The sequence below is a fragment of the Cyrtonyx montezumae genome, unplaced genomic scaffold (genome assembly GCF_038088225.1).
Source record: "Cyrtonyx montezumae isolate F1298 unplaced genomic scaffold, pur_monq_1.0 scaffold_37, whole genome shotgun sequence".
NCBI lineage: Eukaryota > Metazoa > Chordata > Aves > Galliformes > Odontophoridae > Cyrtonyx > Cyrtonyx montezumae.
In genome coordinates this window covers 325,120-350,326 of record NW_027072042.1, presented here as the reverse complement: position 1 = coordinate 350,326, position 25,207 = coordinate 325,120, and the positions used below count along the sequence as shown (strand labels likewise).

The following is a 25,207-nucleotide window of genomic DNA, read 5'->3' as shown; positions in this document are numbered from 1 at the left end:
TGTCTTGCTTAAATTCAGCAGCAGTTCACTTCAGTGGTGTCCCAGTTGTGCTTTAGAAAACAAGCTCAGCCTTTGGCTCGAGTCTTTCTCTCAGAACGGGGCGCCTGTTTCTTCCACTCTGGCTTTTCTACGTAGCATGAGCTATCATAAAGCAGTCAGCTTGAACTCTGCATGTCTGGAATTAGGTCAGAGCCTCTGGTATCAAGGCAGCACGTAATGATGTACTGGATTTTGCAGGGTGACAGCAAACAGGACAGATCCAAGCTGCCCTTCAGCCTCCACCGCTCTGACACTTTCCTGCAGATAGAGGTGTGACTCTGAAACAGTCACTGTTGTGCAGCCAGCTGTGGGCCCCTCCTGTGCTCTGCTGGGAAAGATAAAAACCTCAGCAGTAGAAGGGATGTGTTCTTACAGTTCAGGCAGGGATTCTCTCCTGTCACTTTACTGTCTTGAGGTGCAGCTGTGAAATGTTCTGGTGGTTGTCAGAGGTGACGTTTGGTTCGCTTTCTTATTATGCCAAAATGTCTCTTTCAGAATGCCTTGTAAAGCTCTGCTTTAGTTCTGTTCTCTCTGGATTTTCTCCAGCACATCTGTTTATTTGATTGCAGGTGTTGACAGGCTGGATAAGGATCTAACAATTGGACAGATGCAAGGTAAATATTTAATATTGTTACTGTAATGCTCTTTTTGGGTGACAACTTGTTGCTGGGGGTACGTGAACAAAGTAGGTGGAGTAGCCTCTTAGCAGGTGCAGTCTTATTTCAAAGCAGATGTGCACTGAAGATTTAGTCAGTGCAAAAAATACTGCCTGTGTGTGCTCGTAGGAAAGGTGGAGAAATTGGGGAGGAAGAGGTTAAATTAGAAGTTGTGATGAGCTTCCTCCATGGGTTTTGTTCAGTCTAGTGACTGCTGGGGCTGCCACATTCCTCTTTGGGGATCAGATGGTGTTCTGTGAGACTTTAATGTTTTTTTTCTTTCCCTTTCTAGTGACATTCCTAGCTTAGAACACTAGAGACCATCCAGAACTGTCTGGTCTCCTGATGTTGCTATCAGATAAAGATTCAGCATCTCCATCAATGCATTTTTTTTTTTCTTCTGATCCCAGTTTCACGGATCTCCATGGCAGTCAGTGCTGGGAAGTAGCATAGGGGCAGCAGGATAGATGTTATGTTAAAGTGGATCTGATAACAGTTTCAGCTCTGAAAGGTAACCCAACCTGTGCTGAGAATCTCTGCCTTGGGGCTCTCAGCCTTTCCTCCCACAGGAGATGCTCCAGACCTCTCCATCACCTTTGTCACCCTCTGCTGGACTCCTTCCAGGGGACCCTGTCTATTTTTTGAACGGAGGAGCCCTGGATGTGGTATTCAGATGTGGCCTCAGCAGGGCAGAGCACAGGGGAAGGATCCATCCCCTCCCTTGCCCTGCTGACTGTGCTGTTTTTCATGCTCACAGTGAGGCATAGTGAGGTCTGTAAAGAGTGTAAGATCCTTGTTAGAAGAGTTCATCTATTCACAGTGCTTTTAAGGGTCCAATATCTGTTGTTTCCTACATATGTGAGGATCGCCTCCCTAAACTATTACTGTTTAGAAAGCAGGGCTGCTTAAAAAGTGATGACTCTCTTGATCTGCAGGGAAGTTTCAGATGCAGGTCCTTCCACAGTGTGGCCATGCAGTCCATGAAGATGCTCCAGACAAGGTGAGCTCTGTGTGGCAGTGAAGCTGCACGCGTTGTGTGGAGTGCACCAGGGGCATTGCTCACTAGGAAGCACAGTTTTAACACCACAAGAGCCTTTTGGGCATGATACCATTGCTAGTTTTTTGCAGAGCAGCTTGGATTTCATATTTTTAAGCTGACTGGAAAGCTTGAGCTAAGATGTTAGATGAACTAAAGGGCTTGGCTAGCTGATAGGTTTCATTCTCGAGCTGGTGGTGATAGAGCTAACTGTTACCATATGGAGTGTGGTTCCCTTTCACCTCCTGCCTTCCCACCAGAAGCTTTCCACTCCTCCTGCTACTAAGCCACAGCTTTTGGAGCTCGTTGCTGAGTTGAGTGGCTCAAGTTTTCCAAATACGAAACAAATGTTATTGAAACAGTTTGCAGTCTGAAGGAGCAGAGTGATGGCTGCGTGTTGCTGCAGATAAAGTCCTGACAGGAGGAGGCATGCATGGCAGCCAGCTGAGCTTGGCTCTCCAGAGAAATAGCATCCACAATGGTTTCACCTAACCTTTCCTTTTGCATGCTGAGTTTCAGTGGTGGTGTTTGCATGCTGTGCTCTTTGTGGTCAGCCTCCAAGTAAGGGTGGGAGCATGCACCTCCTGCTTTTAGACTGGACTTTTAGTTTCAAAGCAGCAAACCTTGATTCAGCAAGAGGATCCCAGGGATCTGTAGTGAAGCTGGAACTGCTGCAGCCCTTGGAAACTCTCTGGGTTTCTTGTTATCCTCCCTTCCCTTTCAATTCTGCCCAGGTTGCTGAAGCTGTTGCGACGTTCCTGATCCGTCACAGGTTTACAGAGCCCATCGGTGGATTCCAGTGGTAAGGCTGTGAGAGTGTGAGAGCCAGGCAGTGCCTGAGCTGAGTTCTTGCTCTCACTGTGTGGCTGTGGCTTTCAGGGTGGGAGGTAGCTAGGAGCTGTAGCATAATGCTGAAACCACATATAAACAAACAGCTTGGCATCGCAGCCAGGAATTATTTGGTGTTTGTGTCCTCTGTAAACTTTCCTCGTGTTAATGAAACCTCTTTCCTTGAAGGAAGATCTTGAGGCAGATCTCACTTTGCTGATTCCTTTCTTTACAGCCTGCCAGAGGGCAAAATTACAGGCTCAGTGGTATTTGGTTTAAGCAGGTTTTTATTTACATAATCAAGGCCTTGTGCCTTGAAAGCTACTTGCACCACGTTTCTTTGGCCAGGAAATGCTGGCAGATCAGACAGGTAAAGCTCTGTGCTCCACTGTGCAGACTTTGTCTGCTGACCTCGTGTGCATTGAACTGGACTATAGGAGCCTCTCTGGTGTCAGCCATACAGCAATGAGAGCAGGTTGTCACTGATAGGGCTGCTTGGGAAGACTGCTGAGGTTACAGCATCATAAGGGTGATAACCAAACCAGTGCTCAGACTGCACTCACAGAAGGTGCTGATCTGCCTCGAGGTCATCTGTGGGGTTTCAGTGTGCAGTCCTGAAAGGTTCTCCTGCTTTGTAGCTAAGAGTTCCCCAGCAGAAGCTGTAAGTCTCCAAGTGCAGTGCTGCAGGAGTGGTGATGCTGAAGGGCTGATTTTATGATTTTATGGTCATAAAACCATAACACCTGTGCCTTTGGGGATGAAACAGTAGAAATGCAGGACTGTGGGCTGAGTATTTTAAATGCAGTGGGAGGCAGTGGTGTAAGAGGGAGGAGAGGCAGAGCCAGAGATCTGCAGAGAATGCCTTGATTTTAACATGACCTTTTCTCCCTCTCTCCTCTTTCCCTCCTAGTGTGTTTCCTGCTTGTTAATACCCCGCTATCTCCAGCACCGAGTCCTGTTGTAAATAAACTGCACCAGAGGCCACTGTGATGTATCCCATATCTGTTCATCTCTCCAGTTCAGCAGCAGTGAGAAGTTGGTGTGAGGTTCATCGTCCTTTAGAACTAGTTCTCCAGAGTGTGTCAGTGCTTAGGGACTTCCTCTCTGGGAAGCAGCTCGTGTTGAAGACCATGAAAAGCTCTTCAGGCAAGTGGGCTCCTCTCTGCTGCCATAGGTGAAGCCCTGAAACCCCAAGCAGTCATTCATATCGACCTCCATCGTTCGCAGGCGTCCTTGGACCCAACTGCAGAAGGATTGTTGACAGTGCAGAACCAGTGAGAGCACTGCAGCACTTCCAAAGGCTTCAGGATTCCTCCGTGGGATTATCTGATGATCTTTAAAGTTCCCCTTACCTTTCATTTTTGTTTTTCATGTATATGTCTTTTTCCCCTAGAGCAGTGGGGGAATCAGCTTCATTGGAAGCTCGGGTTTCCTCTCATCAGTGTGAGCCTTAGGGATTAAGCAGGAGACTGATGCTGCTTTCTTGTGCAAATTTGGACAAGAGGGTAAAGGAAGAAGGCAGAGGTGGGGACCCTGAGCTCCATTTCAGGATCTTGCAGTTTTTGTAGTTTGTTTCAAGTTCTCACTGAGAAAAATAGCCTGACTAACAGGCAGTTTGCCTGCTTGGCCCTTTTCTGCCTCTGGAATGTGTTTGTGCTTCCCTCTGTGTAGCTGCCACACATGACTGAGCACAGATCAGCATCGTTGGGGTGAAAAAGATGCAAGAAGTGCAGCAGATAAATTCCTGGAAGAGCTTGGAGTCAATCCTGCTAATGCTGATGCAGAGGTGCAGGCAGCTGATTCCCCAGTACCAGAGGAAGAACCTTGTTGTCAGTGTCCCTTCCTACATTATTTCACTGCCTGCTTTCCATACTTCCACACAGACCTGCAGTTGCACAGAGAGCTTTTCTTCATGGTTCGTGCCCTCAGGTGGTTCATCAGATCGTGCTCACCTCTGCTAAGGATCACTCCAGAGCATCAGAGCGGACACGGATCGCAGCACTTCTTCTCAGTGTGTTGCTGGTGGTTGTCTGAAAGCTTGTTTCATTTGCCTTGTGTCCAGATCCCTTTCGTGCTGTATGATGGAGGCAGTGTGTGATGCTGTTCTGCTGAGGCGTAGTTCTGTTCTGATCTTGGGAGCTGTGATGGGCAGCAGCTCTCCAGAGCCATCCCGATCTTCTGCTGTGTTTGAGGTGCAGGTGGGGCAAAGGGAAATGGTGTGAGGAGCTGGAAATGGTGTGAGGAGCTGGAAATGTGGTGATTCACTCTGATGGGAAGCTGCTCTTCTCGTTCCTCCGTGTGTGAGTTGTGGCCTTGTGCTGTGCCCCGTGCCCATCGGGGTGGGAAGTGCATGAATTAGAGGCCAGAAAGCCAAGCTGCAGAGTGCTCTGCTCGTTGCCAGGCCAGTGGCACTCAGGTGTTGAAAGGGAATTGCTGGCTCCTGTCATTCCTCTCTCTGTTCATTGTTGCATTAGTTTCCTGTGACTGTGGTGTAGCATCCAGCCCCGATGTAGTTCCTGATGGATTAAATGGACCCTCAGCAGCTGTGTATCCCCTTCTGCTGCACCCTGAAGGTTGGCAGGCTGCTCAGTCCTCCCCACGTTGTGGCAGAGACCACGTATTTCAATGGGATACGTAGTGTGGCATTGCTCCATGCCAGGCTCTGGGTCCTGGCTGTGTCAGAACCCGGGCACTGGGCAGGGCTGCCTTGGGAGAGGATGACTACAGGGATGAGAGCAACAGCAGATGGAGTGGGGATCCCAGGTTGGTTTCAGCTTGGACCCTGGGCAGGTTCTGTCAGCTCTGTGGCTGCGTGCATCAGGCAAAAGCCCTCAGTGATGTGTAGGTTCCAGGAGCTGCTGGAAGGAAATATTTCCTGTATGGCCAAAGCACGTAGTTCTGCTCTGAGCTCACAGCCTGCGAGCACAGGCGGTGGTGTCTGCAGTGTGCAAGTCTGGGTGGCTGCTGCTCTGTGCTGGCATCCTGAAAACGGTGCTCGTCGGGGGGTGCTGTGTCAGGCTGTGTTGAAATGGTTGCTGCATGGAGCTTGCTTTTCTCTTCTATCTTTGTGCCTGTCCTGCTCAGCCTGCCCTCGTCAGACACCTTCAGAAGCAGAGCAGGTGGGAGGTGGTGCCAAAGCCAGCTGAAAAGCACTGATGCTTATTGCAGCTGGAGGTCAGGTTCTGAGCCACTGATGCATGCTCTCAAGGAATGAGCACTGGTAGTAAGGGGTGAAAGTCTGCGGGCTGTGCTCAGAGCTGTCAGACCCCCAAACCCAACTGGGTTTCCTCCCCTGGAAATCTGATGGAGTGTTTTTCAGGGATGATGTAGCTGAGAGTGATCTTTGGCAGAGGAAGGGGCCGTGTGAGCTGAGCTCCAGCCCCTCTTCCCCACCTGGATGTGATTTTGGAGTGAACCTTCGGGCTCTTCCTGTCTCTGCAGGGCAGAGCAGCCCCGTGCTGGTTTCCTGCACGGACAGGAGCAGGGGAGCCCGTTGACCCACTATTGCCTTTTGTCTTGGGCAGTGTCTGCCAGATCAGCTGGTGCTTCACGCTCCTGAAAATCTACACCTGGATCTTTCAGGTGAGGTCAAAAAACAGTTTGCCAACCGGGCCCGGCAACCAAACAAACCTGACACCTTGTCTGTGCAGCAGCTGAAACCTGTGGGACCGTGCTTGGGGTTTTTGCTGCAGGCTTTGCTGTTGGATGCTGGGTTGTTTGTGTTTCCAGCCTGGCTCCCAGGCCACGCTGTGTCAGCTCATCCTGGTGGGATCTCGTTCGGTGTCTGTTGCCCTCGCCTCCACATAAAGCATTTGTGCAAAGCCTGGGTTAGGAACTCCAGTGTCTGCCTGTGGGATGGGGTGGACATGGTGGTTCTTGGGCTGTCACAGTGGTGAGGTCTGTGTTGGGTTTTTCTGGTGACTCATGGAAGTGTCTCATCCTCAGGAACGTCCCCATATCCCTTCTCTGTGCTCCGATGTGGGGAGGAGGAGGGGATGCTGGAGCCCCAGCCTGTGTCCTTCCCCTCCCCTTCACCACTGATGGCTCCCACATGTACAGAAACATCTGAAAGTAATAAAACGTGGTGCTTTGGCTGTTCAGTAACCTGTGCTGTGTCGGACCGTGTGTTTTTTAACACCGTGAATGCTTTGGTTCTGGGAACCTGGGGCAGTGTGGGCTGAGGCTTTGTAGGTTTTCATGTGCAAGGAGGTGTAGCAGAGCCCAGGTGCACGGGGAGATCTTAAACCTCTTCCCTTGGAGTCAGGGAGTTTCTTGGCAGAGTGTGTGCAGGGGCTGAGCCCAACCCAACAGCACTGCTGCTGCCTGTCCCCCTGTCTGAAACACAGAGGGCCCTGCCTGATCACCAGGTGCTGCTGGGGAGCCCGGCTGCCTCCTTTGCCTTCCAGTCACGCCAGCACTACGGTTGGATAGAGAAAGGGAGCTTGTCTGCAGTGCCCTGGGGAGATGGGGCTGCACACGGGCTGGGGGCCAGGGAGGCTGGAAGGCAGCAGCCCCTGCACAGGCTTTGCTGCACTCCAGCTCTGAGCTGCCCCTGGCTCCAGCACTAAAATCCCTCTTAGAGCAGAGGCTCTGCAAAAAAAATAATCATGTGATGTTGATAGAGGAGAGGGGGCCGTGCTGCTCTCTGCGTTGTACCCTGGCACCTGAGTGGAGCATGAGGTGGCACAGCTGGGTGTGGGACGCAGCAGGTTGTGTTTGGAGCATGGGCTCTGCTGTGGTCCGCTCTCTTTGTTCACTCTGAGTGTACTGATGGCTGTGGGAATGCTGTGGCTCCGACTGCTGCACCTCTTCGGGGGGCTGAGATGGGGCAGAGGGTGTGTTTAGGATCAAAGCTGGCATCAGGGCTGTGGGACATGCGTGGGTTTTGTGCCGTCCTCTCCTTCCCCCCCTAGAAACCTTCATGCCACACCGAAGGATTTCTCCCAGGTTTCAGTTGGGTCTCATTCCATTTTATTTTCAGCAGATTTCCCAGCTGGAAGCCACGGCTGAGCGAGCACAGCCTCCCCTGCAGCACCGTGCTCTCCTGGATGAACCCCAGTGACAATGTCCAGGTCAGGAGCGACGTCCTCGAGCCCGCGTGGTCACTCAGTCCCGGGGGTCCCGGCTGCACGGCCGCCGAAACTCCTGCCCATACTCATGGATCCATTTGTTTGCCACTGAAAGGGACGAGGGCCCCACCTGTGTCTGTCCCCTGCACCCACCCCCAGCTCCAGTATTAGTGACAATTTCTTTGCTGGAGATGTGTCTACTCTCAGCACCTCTCGCCTCCCTGCTGTCCCTCTGTCCCCATGTCACCCTGGGGTGACACCGGGTGCTGCCACTCACCCCACTTGTCCCCAGCCAGCACAGGGCAGCCGGCATGGAGGGTGTCCCCATCGCCATCACCGTTCCTTCGCAGGTTCCACCAGAACAGGGCTGCATTCTGCAGAGCACAAAAGGGCATAGCCCGGGGCTGAGCACTCCTAAAGCAGAGCTGGGAGCTCCAGGATTGGGGCTTTGCATCCCAAAACTGAGCCAGGCTCCCAACGGCTGGGGTCTGTCAAACCTAAAACAAAACCCAGAGCCTCTGGGCTGCAGTTTGGCACCCCAGAACAGAACTGAGAGCCCTGAGGGTTGGATTGTCTACACAGGACAAACATGGGATCTTCAGGGTTAAGGATCAGCATCCCAAAACAAGGGCTGGGCATACACCCCACACCTGGGAGTTGTGGGGTTTGGGGGTTTGGCACTCCTAAAAGAAAGCTGGAAGGCCTAAACTGTGGGTTTGGCACCCCTAGCATGGAGCCAGGAGCTCCAGGGCTGGACTTCAGCACCCCAAAACAGATCAGGGAGCGGGAGGTTGGGATGGGCTCAGCTGTGACTCCCTATGAGAGAAGGGAGAGCTGCCTCCCCCGATTTCCTGCTCTAGGGATCTTGTGCAGGTTCCCCTCACCTTAACCACTGGCACGCTGACGTTGGCGTAGATGAAGGCAGTGGAGCCTCCAGCCTCCACCGCGCTCAGCTGGAAAAGGAGCACGAAAAATGTGAGCCATGGCCCTCACCCTCCTCCTGCCCCGTGAGATACGACTGCTTTGCACTGGGGAAACCGAGGCACAAAGCCTCCCCCCTTCCATCCCCCGTGCTTTCCTTACTATGGCATTGCACGAGCTCTGAACTCCTCTCCCAGGAGTATGCTTTCTTTTAGCCCCACAGCTGTCTGAGTTAGGGCTGCCCTCACCCCTCTCCAACCACGTTCACTCTGAACCCTACTGCTGTCCACACGGATCTCCCCCTGACCAAACTGGGGACTCACGTAGATCATGACCGTGGCGATCCTGTTGCCCGACTTCATTCTGTAAAGGGGGCTCTTCCTGGACTGCCCCAAAAACAAAGAAGCGGAGATGGTCAGACCCACGTGGACGCTGCTTGGAGGCACCGCTTACCCCAACACCTCTGTGGCTCTGAGCTGCTGTTGGGAAGTTCCTTCCTCCCCTCCTCCCTACAGCCCACTCCAGGCTCCAGCCCAGGGAACACCCCAGGAACCGCCATCCCAGGAGCACCCTGGGGACCACCCAGGACCATCCCAGGAGCACCCAAAGGACAATCCACGGTGACCACCCCCGAGACCATTCTGATACCCATCCTAGGAGCACCCCGAAGACTATATCCTGGTGGCTGCTCCAGGACCATCCCAGCAACACCCCGAGGACCATCCCAGTGACCACCCCAGGAGCACCCATAGGACAATCCCAGGACCCCCCAGGCCCTCCTGACCGTGGCGTGGTCGAAGTGGGGCTCGTAGTGGCCGCCCAGCCCGTAGTTGACCACCTGCAGATACTCAGCGTAGGGTGGCCGCAGGTCCAGGCCGGTGACGGCCGCCATGCGCAGCTCCAGCGCCCGCACCACGGGGTCGGCCGTGTCCTTCAGCCAGGCACTGTGGGGACACCCAACCTCAGCCCCAATATTGACTTCATTTCGGAGCAATGGGGACACCCAACCTCAGCCCCAATATGGACTTCGTTTGGGAGCAATGGGACACCCAACCTCAGCCCCAATATTGACTTCATTTCAGAGCAATGGGGACACCCAACCTCAGCCCCAATATTGACTTCGTTTGGGAGCAGTGGGACACCCAACCTCAGCCCCAATACTGACTTCATTTGGGAGCAGACTGGGGACTTGTGGCAATGGGGACACATCGATCCCAACGGTGGCTCCTACCTCTTGCTTATCCGGTACTCTGCTTTCTGCTGCTTCTCTCCAGTGGCGACCACAGACCTCTGCAGCTGTAGAGGACATGAGGAGGGTACGTTGCTGAAGACAGAGCCACCCTCAAGCTGGAGACCTCAAATCTAAGCGGGGACCCAGTTTGTCCCCAAAACCCGTGGTGGGCTCAATGGTGGCACGGATGGAGCCGAGCCAAACCCACTACTCTACAGGTCAGGGTGGTTCAAGTATGATCCGAGGGGACACCACCACCACTAGGGACAGCGTTCCTGTCCCACCCAGCTGCTCACCCAGGGCCCTGCCAGCCCCTTAATGGTCTCAGCCTCGGCATCGCTGACGAAGTCGTGGTACAGCACGATGTAGGGCTGGAGCCGCAGCGTCTCCTTCTTGGCGGGCTGCAGCACGAGGTAGGGGCTGCCATTGGTCTCGTAGGAGCAGCCGAGGTGTGAGGGCTGCTCCGGGGCCATCTGGGGACAGAAGGGATGGAGAGGACGTGGGGATGGGGCCACTGAAGAGGTGGGGACTATGGTACTCCATTGCCAGACCTACCTGTGTCCCCAGGCCCTGGCACAGCTCCTCGTAGGCGTCCCGGTTCTGCAGGTGGGTGGCATTGGGGCGCTGCAGGGGTCTCCCCGCACGGTCCCCACCTGCTGCCAGCATCTTCTCATATTTGGCCACGTTCCTCGTCACCCTCTGGTTGCTGGGATCTACCAGAGAGGAGGCGTCACTCCCAAGCCCATACAGAGGTGACAGGAACACCCCAACGCCTCTCCCCAACATCCCAACCCCACATACCATAGTGGAGAAACTCCCTGGAGAGAGTCAGTGCATGGGAGACGTTTCCAGCCTGGATGGGACAGGGAGCTCATGAGCATCCCCGTGCCCAAGGCTTAGCCCTGCAGTGCTGGGGGTGGAGTCAGGCCACGGGGACTGGGGGGGTCATGGTCATACCATGAAGTAGGAGAAAGCGAGGTAGTCCAGCGCGTCCTCCAGGCTGCCCCGCTCCTCCTCGGGGTTCCAGCTGCCATAGGAGAGGCGGAAGCGGCTGACGGCCTCTTCCAGCCACGCGATGGAGTGGTAGTAGTCACCCGTGTCATAGGCCACCTGCGAGGCAGTGCAGGCAGTGCTCAGAGCTGCTGCTGGGTCAGCCTGGCCTTTTTCCTCTCCCGTCTCTTCCCGTCACCATTTAAATTTGTTTTGTTCCAACTCTTCCCATCCTCGCTGCAGATAATCCCATCCCAGTTCCCATTCATGTAGACACATCTGGTCACATCATCATCCCTGTCCCTATTCTGTTCTATCCTCTCTGTCCCATCCCTTCTTTTCCTTTCTCACCTCAATAAATATCACTGTTCCCCCATCCTGTCTCCATCTTATCCTCGCCTCCATCCTCATCCCTTATCCTATCCTATCCCTGACCCTATCTCCATCTCATCCCATTACTATCTCCATCTCCAATCCATCCCATCTCTATATCTACCCCCATCCCAATGTTCGTCCTCCTCCAATCTCCAAACCATTTCCATCTCCATTCCATCCCAATCCCTATGTCAACTATATCCCATTCCCATCCCTGTTCCCTCCCTATTCTCATACCATCCAATCCCATCCCATCCACCTCTTCAACCTCATTTCTATCCCACCCCATCCAAGTTTATAACAACCTGCCCTGACCCACCCCACCCTGCCCCACCCTGCCCCATCCCATCCCATCCCATCCCATCCCATCCCATCCCATCCCATCCCATCCCATCCCATCCCATCCCATCCCATCCCATCCCATCCCATGCTCTGTGACTCAGTCCTGGCTCTGCAGTGGGAACTCTGCCATGAAAAAAAACCTCAATCATGATCAGAGCTCTTGAATTCCCTCTCAGGGACCCATGGGCCCACTTTTACCCCCAGACCGGGATTGGGAAACCCTCAAGCCTTGGAACAGCACTGGGATGGCTCAGGCTCTGGGACCGGATCATAGGGCTCCCTGACACCATCAGTTTCCCCTCCCTGAGCCATGAACCATCACAAATCCCCACAGTTTGGGTGAGAGCCATGGGATGCCTTCGGGCTGACTCAGCCCGGCCCCTTCACCTCCATGCGGGAAGAGAAAGACTCAGCATCGTTCCGTGGCACCAAAACGAGATGGGGTCGGAACCGGGTGATCCATAACATCTCTTCCAACCTAAGCTGTTGTGAGAAACGCCCCGTGGGGTTGAGACGCCCTCACCTTGCCCACATGGAAGCAGTCATCAGCTGAGAGAGAGATTCGCCTGCCAGGGCTGTATAGGGGCGGGCGGGCGGTGCCGCTGCGCTGGAAGAGGCCGTTGGCCATGCCCTTGACGCTGAGTGCGTAGACGTCCTGCAGCCGCATCAGCGCTCGTGCTGCCCCGTCCAGGTCCTCAGCTCCGGGCAGCTCCCGTTGCAGCTCCTGGAACCCGGCATGGAGTGCTGAGGGGGGAAATGGGGCGGTGCAGTGGGGTTCGGTTGGGGCTTCCAACTCATCGGTTCTGTGATGGGTGGAGCTCCCCTTCATGCCATCCTCCCCTATGTCCCTTCCATCCCATCCTCTCCATTGTTCCCTATATCCAATCCTCCCCGATGTCCTCTCCATTCCATCCTTCTTGTTTTCCTTTCCCTCCCATCCTCCCCTCTGTCTCCTCCACCCCGTCGTTCTGCTGTACCACGGCTGTTTTCGGTGGCCTCGCTGCTGTAGATGACGCTGGGCCAGTCGGAGCTCAGGCGCTTGATGAGGCTGAAGGCCAACAAGGGGTTGTCCACCGAGGCACCAGGGTCCTGGTGCAGCGCCCGGACCTTCTCGTAGAACCTACACGGGGTGGCACCACGGGTGAGGAGGTGACCATCCGGGGAAAGGGACTGTGAGCACCCCAACTTGGCCCAAATTGTGGGGAAAACATTGTGAACGGGGGAAGACCTGGACCCAAAGTGTCACCCACATCCCCAACCCCCAATCCCCACCCTGAGACCTCCTCCCCCCCCCCCCCTAGTGCCACCCACGGGTGCTCCTCTTCCCCTTGAAACCCCCATTTCCAGCAGCTGATCCCCAACCCAGGGCCGGGACGAGTTGGCTGTGGGGTGTCCCCCATTGGGGTCGGGGGGTCCCTACCTGCTCAGGCGGCGGAGCCGGGCGCTCTCCTCCCGTAGGTATGCACGGAGCCTCCGCAGCAGCCGCCCCTCACTGCCCCGCGCCTGTCGGATGCTGCGCAGCGCTGAGAAGGTGTCGGTGTGGGTGGGGGGCAGCCAGGCCAGCAGGGCCCCCAGCCCCAGCACCCCCACGGCCCACATCCCCCTCCCGGAGGCAGCAGTGGGAGGGAGGGAGAGAGAGAGAGAAAGGAAGGGAACGGAAGGATGGGACGGGGATGAGGGGGGTTGTAGGGTGGTGGTGGTGGTGGTGGTGGTGGTGGTGTTGTGGCGACCCCTCCTGGCTGGCCCCGGTGTGGTTGGGCCGTCCTGGTTGTCCCCGTGCTGGAGTGAGCCGTGCTGTCTTCCTTGTCCCAGTCCTCTGTCCCCCCCTCCCATCCTGTCCCCATCATCCCCACCTCCATCCCATCCCGTCCCTGTCCTCCCTGTCCCCATCCTCTTTGTTCCTCTTGTTCCTGTCCCCATCCCATCCTCTCCCATCATCTCCATCCCCTCCTATCCTCATCCTTCTCATCCCCATTATTCTGTCCAGTAATAATTCCATCCTGTTCCAATCTTCCCTGTCCCCTTCCCAGCCATCCTCACACTGTCCTGCAACACTTCCATCCACGTTCCCATCCTGCCTGTCTCCATCCTCCTGTTCCCCTCCTGGAAGTCCTCCTCCTGTCCTGTAATAATCTCCCCCTGTTCCCATCTCAGTTTACTCCCATCCTGTCCTGTCCATATTCTCCCTGTCCCCAACCCCTTCTAATGGTCCCATCCCATCCCGCTCCCATCCTGGCTGTCCTCCTCCTGGATGTCCTCACTCTGTCCTCTCAAAATCCCACCCTGTCCCTATTTTCCCTGTCCTTATCCTGCTAGTCCTCATTGTCCCTGTCCCCATGCTGGCTTTCCCCTTCCCAGCCATCCCCATTTGGTCCTGTAACAGTCCCATCCAGTCCCCATCTCTCCCTGTCCCCACCCATCCTGTTCCTACTCTGTCCTTTTCCCACCCTCCCTGTCCCCAACCTGTCCCTACCCCTTTTGATGTCCCCATCTCTCCCTGTCCCCACCCTGGCTGTATCCCTCTCCTGGCTGTCCCCATGCTAAGAATCCCACCCTGTCCCCATCCGTCCCTGTGTCCCCTTCGTGTCCTGTTATCTCCATCACCCCACGTCCCCATCACTCCGCATCCCGTGCCCCATTCATTCGTGTCCCACATCCCCACGACCTCATGTTGGATGTCAACTCCGTGCCCCACGTATCCACCACTCCATGCCCCAATCACTCACACTCCCTTCACTCTGTGTCCCACATCCCCTTTACACGCCCCACATCCCCAAGACTCCACGTCCCAAGCCCCCATCACTTCAAGTCCTGTGTCCCCTGCCTTCCCTGTCCCACATCCCTTTCACTCACACCCAATATCCCCAACACTCCACATCCTCCACTCATCCCAATGTCCCCATCTCTCCATGTCCCACACCTCCTCCATGCCACGTCCCACGTTCCCATCAATCCCTGTCCCAAGTCCCCTTTGCTCCGTGTCCCACCTCCCCATGCCTCCACGTATCCATCGCTCCGTGTCCCCACGTCCCCATCCCTCACATCCCATGTCCACCCAGTTGGATTCTGCCCATTTTGGAGTCTTTATTTGCCCCGTGCTGACCTGCCACCGCCAGCCCAGGGACACGGCCACCACCCGTCCCCTGCGGTTGGGCACAGACAGAGCTCAGCTCTGAGCTGGCATCAGGCAGTGGAAAAACGGGGAAGAACTCTATAAAAGGAGAAATATTATCTCATGGCACGGAGCAGTCAGGAACTTGGAACTCATCTCCGGCTTTGGGTTTTCCCCAGCTGAGAATCACAGGATTGTGGAGGTTGGAGACCTCCGAGACCCCGAATAAGTCCAACAACCCCAACCCAGCACCACCACAGCCCCTAAAATGACCATTTTACAGAAGTTTTGGGCACTGGAGTGTGCTGCTGTCACCCCACGTCCCATCACTCCCAGTTCCTTTCTACACCATCGCCAACGCAACGATGGGCGTCAGTCAGTAAATAGGAAAGCATTAATTAAAAGTCTCATGATGCCGTGGGTCCGCTGGGGTCGCATCCCTAAAACCCTCCTCTGAGCTCCCCCCATCTCTCTTTGGGGACAGAACCCCAAAAATGGGTTCCTCCCCACAGCACGACGTCTCAGAGCCTTCACCATCTTCGGTGCCTCCAACGGCGTCCAACGTGAAGAGGCAGAAGGCGATCTCCTCGTAGGCACTGACCTCCCCGCACTCAAACAAGCACCCAATGACCCCATCGGGGCACACGGCCAGGTCAGAATACCCACAAGGTCCCTCCTGCAGCACCCTTGGGTGCCGCCAGCCCTTCTCGTTGGGCGGCGCCGTGTTGACATAGAGCCCTAAATCGCAGCGGTGGCGCCTATTGGTGGGGTGGGAGTAGAGCAGCCACCGTCGGGTGCCCCCGTTGGGATTCTTGGTCCCTACATCACACGCTCGCAGCTGGTTGGTTGGGTTGGAGCGGAGCAGACAGCGTTGGGTGACCCCACCTGGGGTCTCGGTGCTGGCGGTTCCTATAGGGCACTCGTTGGGCAGCGCGGTGTTGACGCGGAGCCCAAAATCGCAGCGCTGTTGCTGGTCAGTTGGGTGAGAGTAGGGCTGGGTGACCCTGTTGGGACTTTCGGGGCCGGTGGTGCCTGTAGGACACCCACTGATGGTGGGGGGCGAAGTGCAGAGCAGCTGGGCGTCCCCATTGGGACTCTCGCTGCCCGCGTCGCGTTGTCGCTGCCGGTTGGTTGAGCTGCAGCACAGCAGCCGACGTTGTGCGACCCCCCCGGGGCTCTGGGTGTCGGCGCTGCCTGTCGGACACCTTCTGGTGGTCGGCACCAAGCTGACCACGCTGCCCTGGCAGCCCTGCGGCGGCTCGCACAGCGCCGGGCACGGCGCTGGGGACCCAAAGCGTTGGCCACGGTCAACGCTGACAGCCACGGCCCGGCAGCGGCACGGCCGACGGGCACTGCAGTACAGCATCGTCCCTCCGTCCTCAGCAGCGATCTCGGCCACCTGGCACTCTCCGGTCCTCATGCCCCGCAGCAGCGATCCCTTCCTCCAGCTCCGGCCGCGGTCGTCGCTGTAGAAGACGAAGGAGTGCGGGCGGGTGCAGCAGGGCAGCGGGACGCCGCACAGCCGGCCGTGCACGTAGTAGGCGTACGCCGGCACGGCCAAGCGACCCGAGTCCAGCTGCACCCCATGGCCCGGCCCCACGGCGAAGGTGGCCCAGCGGGGGAGGTCGGCGCCGATGGCTTCGGTGGTGAGATCCCGCAGAGGGCTCCAGGTGCGGCCGCGGTCCGGGCTGGAGGAGCAGCAGAGCCGCGCGGCGCTGCGTCCCGTGGCGATCTGCCGCCGCTCGGTGACGTGGCGCTCCACGCAGATGCAGAAGAGGATGACGGTGCCGCTCGCGGCCTCGTACAGAGGACAGGGGTTCATGGTGCGGTGGCCCGGGAGGGTCAGCTCGGCCAGCTCCTCTATAGGGCCCCACTGGTGGGAACGGTAAGGGTCAGCCCTAAAAACAGCTCCCCCAAAGCTCAGAACTACCAGCACGAGCTGTAAAGCCTAACGCCCAAACCCGAGAGCCGCCACCCGAACTCCTAAACCACCAACTCAACCCCAAGAACACTGCCATGCACCTCAGGACCACCACCTTGAACTCTAAACCCAGCACCCAACCCCAATATCACCACCCCGAACACCAAAACCACCACCCAAACCCCAAAACCATCACCATGAACCCCAAAACCACCATCCCACGCCCTAAACCACCACCCAAACCCCAGTATCACCACCCAAACCCCAATATCACCACCCAAACCCCAATGCCACGACCCTGAACCCCAGAATCACCATCCCAAACCTTAAACCCATCCCCAAACCCCCAAATCACCATCCCAGACCCTGAACCACCACCCAAACCCCATTACCACCACCCTGAACACCAAAACTACCACCCCAAACCCCAAATCATCATCATGAACCCCAAAATCACCATCCCAAACTTTAGACCCACCCCAAAACCACCATCCCAGACCCTAAACCACCACCCAAACCCCAATATCACTACCTTGAACACCAAAACCACCACCCAAACCCCAAAACCATTACCATGAACACCAAAACTACCACCCCAAACCCCAAAATCAACATGCCAAATTCTAGACCAACCCCAAAACCACCATCCCAGACCCTAAACCCAGCACCCAAACACTGAATCCACCACCCTGAACACCAAAACCACCACCCCAAACCCCAACCCCCCCCCTTTTCCCCCACCGGTTTCCCCCATTACCTTCACCCTATGCCCATTCCACTGCCCCTGGCGCAGCACCAGGAACTCTGCGTCCTCGTCCCGGGTGGAGGAGCGCTTCTCAGCGAAGGCCAGGAGGGTGAGGGGGGGCACGTGGAGCAGCGCAGGGATGCGGAACGTCGCCCCCTCGGGTCCCTCCTGCCGGAACAGCGTCTCCCGGGGGGGGCTGAATGGGGTCTCGGGGGTTCGGGGGCGCTCCCTGTTCCCGCACAGCCACTGCGATTTGGGATCAGAGGGGTTAAACGGTGAGAAAAGGGGGGTGTCCCCGTGTACACCCCCCACCCCACCCAGGATATGGGATGAGGACTCACCTTGAGCCAGGTGACAGTCTGAGCCATGGTACCTGTCCCCAGAGGGACCCGAGTGCGGGTGAGCATGGGGTCACTGCTGTCCCACAGACCCTCTCCCCTCCATCCCAGCATGCCCTGACCCCCTCCCCAAAACCCCAGCTCTCCCAATATCCCCATGCAAACCCCATGCACCAACACCCCCCATGCACCCGAACCCACCCAGAGACCCCCCTCCTCCACCCCCCATGCCCTGACCCCCCCACCACCCCGATTTTCCCAATCCCCCCAATACTTCTCAATATACACCCATACCCCCCGCAGCCCTCAAGGACCCCCTCTACCCCGACACCCCCCACCACCCCAAATTTCCCAATCTCCCGATCCAAACCCCCATAACCACCATCCCCCCCCTTCACCCTCAACGCTCCCCACCCCCCCAGTAACCACCAAACCCCAACGCACCCGCATAGCCCGAATCCCCCCCACCCCCCCCCGCCATCACCGTCTCCCGGAGCCGCTTCCGTTGCGCTGAGCCCTCCCCCCAGCTCCGCCCCTGTTCCCAGGACCGCCCCCTTCCCCCCCCCATGGCCATGGACCGCCCCCACGGAGGCAGCGGGATACGGCTCACTGTCGCTTCGTTCCTTTTATTGAAAACAAAAACATAAAAAGCGTTTTAAAAAAGGCCGTTTTCGAGAAGGGACCATCGTGCACCGCGAGAGGGAAATGCAGCTGGACGTGCGGGCAGAGTGCTGCTCCCCCCCACGTGGCACAGCTTCCCCAACCCCAGCACCTCCAAGGTTTCATATAAAAACAATCCCCCCAGAGCAATTAAATATAAAAACAAAGAGGACCGCTGCTTTCTCTGAGGAGTTCTGCCCTGAATTCCTCCCAACGGGACACGTGGCACAGAGCACCCCCGGTGCCATGGGGTCCCCAAAGCCAGCGTGGGCTTCACATCCCCGTCGATCCCAAAGGATTTCAGGACAAAAAACCAAAACCAAAACCCAACGGAAAAGACAAAATGAGAAGCAATTTACTTTCTTTTGCCGCCCTCCTTTATTTGTGTGGCTTCAGCTCTCTGAGGTGGGCTCACTTGGTTTTCCTCTCCAGTGCCAGGCTGTCGTGCAGCTTGGAGACCTCGGGCTCGTAGGCCTCCATCACCAGCGTCCCGTTGGCGTCGAAGAACTTGGCGATGGAGCGGGTGAACTCGGCTTCTCTCTGCTGTTTTGTTTTCCCACTGATGAAGGTCAGCTTCAGGGTGTACTTGTCATCAAACCTGGGGGGTGGGTAAAAGGGGATTTCAGGGCGGAATTGGACAGATGTGGGTCAGCTGAGGTGGGCAGCCCACGCCCTGGGTACCGTTTGAGGCTGGAGGAGAGCTGCCAGACGTCATCGGGGTCCATCCCGGCCGGGTCCTTTCTGTGAGCCACCAGGAAGATGCTCTTCTCTTTGTAGGAGGTATAGATGGTCAGGATTCCCATCATCACAAAATACGTTTGACCCAGTTAAGGAAATTCAGCCATCAAACAAACCAGCAGCACGCCGACCCCAAAGCCCTCCCACCCCCCACACCCCACTGCCGTCCCCGACAGAAACATCACTCCAAGTGGGTTTTGGTGTTGCAGAGATCGCTCTCAGACACCAGTTGGCTTTTAGAAAGGTCAACCAGAGAGAGCAGAACTGGTGCCCGGGGGCACCCTGGATCCCCAGCAAACACACACACACACACACACACAAGCACGTGGCAATCAGAACACTGTGTCACATGAAGCAGAGTCAGCCCTCAGCTGATCTCCAGGCGGGGAAATTCCCACAGGGCCGGACAAGGGAAGACAGAGAAGGGCTCTGTTATGCTTTATGGGTAAGCAAACCCCTCCGGTCTAAATAAGAGTCAAGGATATGAGACGACGCAGAAGGCGAGGACGGGTTTGGATTCGGGGAAGGGGTGCAGGTAATCCCAGATCAAAGCTACGATGGCGAAGAGACACGAGATGGTGCAGATGACAAGGCGCCCGTCGATCAGGCGGAAGTTCTCCACGTATTTGTACTTCTCCAGGAGGACCTGAGGGAGGAACACGAAGATGGGTTCACTCTGAGCGTTCACGTCGTCCTTCTCAGGGGCTCAGAGGTTCGGCTGCTCCCAGAGTGGCTCCAGCACGACGCACCTTTTTGGCAGAGTCGTCCAAGGAGTTTTTCACGGCCGAGCCGTCCCATTTGTCAATCTTCACTGGTTTGTCGTCGATCTTCCACTGCAACAGAAAGCAAAGGAACAGTGAGGGATGTGGCAAGGGTTAACAGTTCATTTTAACACGTCTGTCACTGTCTCTCCTCGCCTCTGAAACCCTGGATACGTACAGAGGAGATGCTGCTTGGGAAGAAGTGGGTGAGGGGGAGTTGTGCTGCATCAGAGCCACTCCAGCACTAAAGCTCCCACTGCCAAAGGCTCTGCAGATTTAAACTCAGCCATCAGTAATGGGGAAAACTGAGAAAATGATTCTTTACATTGGTTTTCTTCTGCTTTTGCTTTTGGTAGCTGAAGCTTGGCTCTCCTTTGGGCCTCAGCGTACTCATGGTACACTGGAAATTATGCACAGATCCTCTGGGGGCTGATGATGGGAGGAAAAACTCAAAGGACTTTTGGCAAGTGGGGTGTAAGAGGGTGGGGAAGGAGTGCTGATCTGCTGGAGGGAGAAAGGGCACTACAGAGGGACCTGGACAGCCCACAGGCCGAGATAAACTGTGTGAGTTTCAATAGGGCCAAGTGTGGGGTCCTGCATTTTGGTCACAACATCCCCAGGCAGCCCTACAGAAGTGGGGAGGAGTGGCTGGAAAGCTGCCTGATGGAAAGGGAGCTCAGTGTGCTGGCGGACAGTGGGCTGAGTATGAGCCAGCAGTGTGCCCAGGTGGCCAAGAAGGCCGATGGCATCCTGGCCTGGATCAGGAATGGGGTGCTGAGCAGCACTGGGAAGTCATCCTGCCCCTGTGCTCGGCACTGCTGAGGCCTCACCTCGAGTGCTGTGCTCAGCGTTGGGCACCTCAGTACAGAAAGGACATGGAGGTGCTGGAGCAGCTCCAAAGAAGGGCAGCGAGGCTGTGAAGGGCTTGGAGAGTGTGCCCTACGAGGAGAGACTGAAGGAACTGGGGCTGTGTGGTGTGGGGAAGAGGAGGCTGAGGGGAGACCTCACTGCTCTCTTCCAGTGTCTGAAAGGTGCTCACAGTGAGAGCGGGGTTGGGCTCTGCTCACTGGTGACAGTGACAGGACGAGGGGAGATGGCCTTAAGTTGCACCAGGGTAAGTTTAGGTTGGAGATCAGGAACCACTTCTGTACAGAAAGGGCCGTTCAGCACTGGGATGGGCTCTGCAGGGAGGTGGTGCAGTCACCATCCCTGGGTGTGTTTAAATCCATTTGGATGTGGTGCTCAGGGCCATGGTTTAGCAGAGGGCTGTTAGAGTGAGGGCTCCACAAAAAAAACCACAAAGGCCTACATCCCAAAGGGAGACCCAGAATCATTACCACGTTCCCCCTGGCTCCCAGACACAGGCTCCATGCCTCACGAGGGAGAGGAAGGAAAAGACAAGCAGCTTGTCCACGTGCTCAGCACAACCCTAAAACACAGAGCTTTTCTGAAACAGCACCAGCTGTCCCTGCTGCAGTTATCCCCATGCAATGTAGAACACCCTGCTGCTTTGGGGACAAGCACACCGAGTGGCATCCTGTGTGTGAGGTGCAGCACAGCTGGATTTCCTGCTGGCTACCTGAGCAGCCAAACCCAGCCCAGCAATGTGGAGATGTGCTGTCCTCCACAGCGTTCAGACAGCTCAGCAGAAAGCAACGAGCCTCACCAAGAAGGAAAAGCACCCTCCAACCTTCAGGCTCTGCTGCTGGTGATGAAACATCACGGGAAGGGGGCTTGGTCCTCAGCACCTGCCAACTGCTTCCCCTGCTGCTTTCTATGAGTGATAACAAAGAAGAGCTGTGAGGTTTTCCACAAGATGCAGCAGGAGGCCCTTCAGACCAGGCCCACCTTCAAGCAGGGCCGTGATTCTTCCCTCCAAAAGAGTCATTTTGAAGTGGTTAATGAAATACTAGGGTTAGAGGGGAACTTCAAGGCCATCCTCTTTGATTCACGTTGTGCCACGTTTCTAGGGCTGAAGCAGGACAGTCCTTAGGACAGAACACCCAGCTCAGACCCCTGGTCAATCTGCTCCTGAGGGGACAAAGAAGGAGCTGTGTTTATTTAAAGAAAAAAAATAAATGAAATCAAAGCCCCCGGGCTTATCACTGCAAGCCTCGGGATTTTAAAGCTCCTCTGTGGGCACTGCCCCTGGAGGCACCAGACTGCTGACGTGTCACTGAAGGGATCTGCACAGGGGAACATACACATGGGCAGCCTTACCCGGGAAGCCCATGGTGACATGAGAACCACATTCTGGATTCTTGTTCTCCATCCTGAACCACAAGATGCTCAAATTGCCTTAAATAGTACACGAGTGATATTTAACTGACATCAGTCTCTAACAGAGGTGAGAACCAGCACTTTCTGAGGTAGGAACTAAACCCACGTGATGTATTTGTTGAAGTAAAGCTATTACTGGGGGAAAAAAAATGAATCCTAGAAGCAGAGAGCTGAAGCAGCAGTTCAGTTCAGGCTTCTCTGTGAGTGAAGCTGCTTGGTATCACAGCACTGACTGCCTGACAATCCCAGGGCAGGTCAGGCCAGAGAAGACCTCATAATGGGGACACATCTGCACTGTGGGACTCAGCCACAAGGGAGCTTCAGCCTCCCCTTCACCTCTGTCCCTGAGGTTCCTCCTCCCAGCACTGCACTGTCTGATCTCTCAGGCTGACCTGTGAGAGCAAAGAGCCAGGGAGGGGCTGGGACACTGTGCTGGCACTCACAAAAACCCACAGCCATTTCAAGATCATTTTCAGTTCAGCTGCAACTCAACTCCTTTCTTTTAAAACCAAGTGACAGAAGTGTGGCTTCTCCTCCCCATCGCTTGGGAACGCACATGTGGTGTCCTACAGCCAGGCATGCCTCAGAGGTGGATTTGGTACCCAAAAGCACACCAGTGTAAGAACAAAGCTCCAGTGTGTGGGCTGAAGCACTGCCAGCAGTTACCTTATAGAAAAAAGGGAAATGGGAAATGTCATTTCAGAGAGCCAGAAAAGCACAGGAAGGACACGAGGACTGGGCTGCCACACCTGAGCAATGCTGCTGCCTGCAGCTGGGCGACTGCAGGGAGCATTCTGCTGTTAGCTCCAGAAATGGAGAAGCAAAACCAGGGCTTTGTCAGCTCCAAGCACTCCTATCTGTCAAGTCACCCTGCTCACCTTCACCTACATTCCCTCAGCAAGCTTCCCCCCAAGGAGCAGGCACAGAAAAATCCTATGGAAGGTGCCAATATGTCCACATCTCAATGACACAGCACAATCTTCACTTTTCCCCTGCCTTACTCCTCCTGCTCTGCTGTCAGCTTCATTTACACTGCACCCAACCACACACTGCAACAGCTTCGGAGGAGCCTGCCTCTCTAAACACTGGTCTGAAGTTTAAGGCATGCTTTGAGTACTGCAACACAAGTCATAAAGAAAGAAAAATAGTTTTTACTGTGATTATATGAACACCAGTGTAGGCTCTTTGAACAGGACACAAAGCTGCAGCCCAGGGAGCTGTGATGAGCCCCAGCAGACAGTGCACACTGAGCCCTTCAAGGCACACAGCCCCAGCTCTCTGGGGTCAGGAGGAACTGCCTGGTTTTTACCAATGCTGAAAGAATGTGGGAAGGACGACAGAAAATGGGATAATTAACACGCCAGTCTCCCTAAATTCACCCTGATTTAGCTCACTGGTGAAGTACAAACACAAGTCTGTGAGATTTTGAAGCCTTGGTGCTAGGCCACTGCTGTCCTGCTTGAAAAACTTGAGCCTTTAGGGACTAAGAATACAATTTCCCAGTTAACACCTCCACAACGGATACCCTGGCTCACAGAAATGACTAGATTTAAGTCATCAAGAAGGAGGAAACAAAGGCACACGGATCAGCACAGGGGAGAGAGAGAGAAGAGAACTGTGTGCTCCTAGTACAAAAGCTCTGTTGAAACTCCTCCTGCACGACAACGTTACTTCCCTCAGCAACTGCTTCATTTCCTTCTGAAACAACCACAGCTCCACACACACACAGGGCACGGCAGAAGGCACAAGCACCTTGAGGGCGTGGTATTTCTCAGAGCTCTTCAAGTGCAACCACCAAGTGCTCTCACATCAGATCTGAAGGCACAGAGGCTGCCAGAGGTATTTCATGAGCGCCTTCCACTACCAGCGTTCACTCAGTGAACAGCACACAGCACAGGTAACTTCAACTCAAAACAAACACACAAAAACTGTGCTTTTTAGAACCTATAAATACACATCTAGCCATGGAAAAAGCATCAAACTGTTTTCAATCGCAACCAGCCCTGCTTTGAAGTCTGCTGACGGAAGTGCGCTGCTCTGAAAGTACACCCTCCTTCCCCTGAGATGGAGGCATCAGTTTCTATCTTCCTGAGAACAGAATGCCCCCAGGCCTTTTGTTTCTGTGACAGAGGAGCATCAGCAATCATCAAACACAAGGACAGACCGCACCACAAACACCTGTCCGCTTGGAACTGAGCTGAGATCAAAGCTGGTACACGAGGAAGGTCAAAAAAAAAAAGAAAGAAATCTCAGAACAGTTGGGTTGGAAGGGATCTTAGAGCTCGTCCAGCCCTGACCCCTCCATGGCAGGAAGGTTTTCCACAGCCCAATGCCCACAGCTTCATCCGCAGCACTGCCAGGGATGGGAACCCACAGCTCTGGGCTGCAGTGTCAGGGTTTCCCCATTCTGGTGGTGAAGAACTTCTTCCTCACACCTAATCTAAATTCAGCTTCCTTTTGCTTAAAACCACATAGCTGACAAAGAGCTCCCCACCCCCAGCTCTCCAGCAGTCCCTTTATGCGCTGGAAGCTCTCTCCAGAGCCTTCTTTTCCCCAGGCTGAACACCTCCAGCTCTCAGCTTGGCTCCATATCTTTCAACGAACAGAGAAGGCTGGAAAACACCTCTCAGATCCCCAACCCCATCCCACCCCACCGTGCCCACTGACGCTGTCCCTCAGTGCCACATCCCCACGCTCCTGGCACACCCCCAATCCTCGGGCAGCCCGTGCTGATGCTTTACTGTCCTTTCAGAGAAAACCTTTCCCTAACACCCAACCCAAGGTCTCCTCAGAGCCCTCCCTTCCCGGGGCCGAGCACTCTCAGCTCTCAGTCCGACTCCACCACAGCCCCTGTATTCTCCATCCCCCACAGCCCCTCAACCCCCAGCCCGCCCACCTCCTCCCGCTCTCCCTCCCCTCACACAGCGTCCGAGGGACACTGTGAACCCGAAGAACGCCTCGGGGACAGCAGCGAGGTGAAACAAAGGGAAAATAATCTGGAGAGCCGGGCGGCAGCCCCGCACCTTATCGAGCAGCCCGTTCCTGCCGCCTTTGGCCGCCATCTTCTCGCCGCCCTCCGCCCCGCCCTTCCCGCGCGATCTGGCGGCCGCTGATTGGCTGAGCGCGGGCGGCGGCGGGAAGCGCGGTGTGTGCTGGGAGTTGTAG

The 25,207-nt window shown here is 55.6% G+C and overlaps 4 protein-coding genes across 7 annotated transcripts in view; 1 reads left to right on the top strand and 3 right to left on the bottom strand.

Moving 5' to 3' along the window:
- Window positions 1-3,931, top strand: part of PPME1 (protein phosphatase methylesterase 1) — a 28,051-nt gene extending 24,120 nt beyond the window's left edge. The window contains exons 11-14 of the mRNA XM_065745769.1: window positions 609-653; window positions 1,631-1,695; window positions 2,466-2,533; window positions 3,470-3,931. Coding sequence (XP_065601841.1) covers window positions 609-653; window positions 1,631-1,695; window positions 2,466-2,533; window positions 3,470-3,488 — 197 coding nt within the window. The 3' untranslated portion in view covers window positions 3,489-3,931. The remainder of the gene's footprint in view (window positions 1-608; window positions 654-1,630; window positions 1,696-2,465; window positions 2,534-3,469) is intronic.
- A 3,615-nt stretch (window positions 3,932-7,546) lies between these two features.
- On the bottom strand, window positions 7,547-13,296 carry P4HA3 (prolyl 4-hydroxylase subunit alpha 3). 4 transcript variants are annotated; one of them, XM_065745759.1, is made up of 13 exons: window positions 12,908-13,296; window positions 12,465-12,607; window positions 12,011-12,231; window positions 10,738-10,890; window positions 10,582-10,633; window positions 10,336-10,493; window positions 10,077-10,253; window positions 9,781-9,845; window positions 9,334-9,493; window positions 8,873-8,935; window positions 8,513-8,581; window positions 7,906-8,002; window positions 7,547-7,736 (listed from the first exon to the last, which is right to left on the bottom strand). In XM_065745759.1, exons 1-13 carry the CDS (start codon window positions 13,084-13,086, stop codon window positions 7,666-7,668), a joined length of 1,608 nt encoding a protein of 535 aa, XP_065601831.1. In that variant the 5' UTR covers window positions 13,087-13,296; the 3' UTR covers window positions 7,547-7,665. The 4 variants fall into 4 exon arrangements, with proteins under 4 accessions (XP_065601831.1, XP_065601832.1, XP_065601833.1 ...); XM_065745760.1 differs by having other exon boundaries at window positions 9,388-9,493; XM_065745761.1 differs by lacking the exon at window positions 7,547-7,736 and having other exon boundaries at window positions 7,915-8,002; window positions 8,873-8,930.
- A 1,697-nt stretch (window positions 13,297-14,993) lies between these two features.
- Window positions 14,994-17,696, bottom strand: NEU3 (neuraminidase 3). Its single transcript, XM_065745706.1, has 3 exons — window positions 17,607-17,696; window positions 17,278-17,511; window positions 14,994-16,472 (listed from the first exon to the last, which is right to left on the bottom strand). Exons 1-3 carry the CDS (start codon window positions 17,670-17,672, stop codon window positions 14,994-14,996), a joined length of 1,779 nt encoding a protein of 592 aa, XP_065601778.1. The 5' UTR covers window positions 17,673-17,696.
- An 870-nt stretch (window positions 17,697-18,566) lies between these two features.
- SPCS2 (signal peptidase complex subunit 2) lies at window positions 18,567-25,133 on the bottom strand. The gene is made up of 5 exons (XM_065745798.1): window positions 25,066-25,133; window positions 19,751-19,834; window positions 19,488-19,647; window positions 18,945-19,080; window positions 18,567-18,861 (listed from the first exon to the last, which is right to left on the bottom strand). The coding sequence occupies exons 1-5, from the start codon at window positions 25,102-25,104 to the stop codon at window positions 18,675-18,677; spliced, it is 606 nt and encodes a 201-aa protein (XP_065601870.1). The 5' UTR covers window positions 25,105-25,133; the 3' UTR covers window positions 18,567-18,674.
- Between the last annotated feature and the right edge of the window lie 74 nt (window positions 25,134-25,207).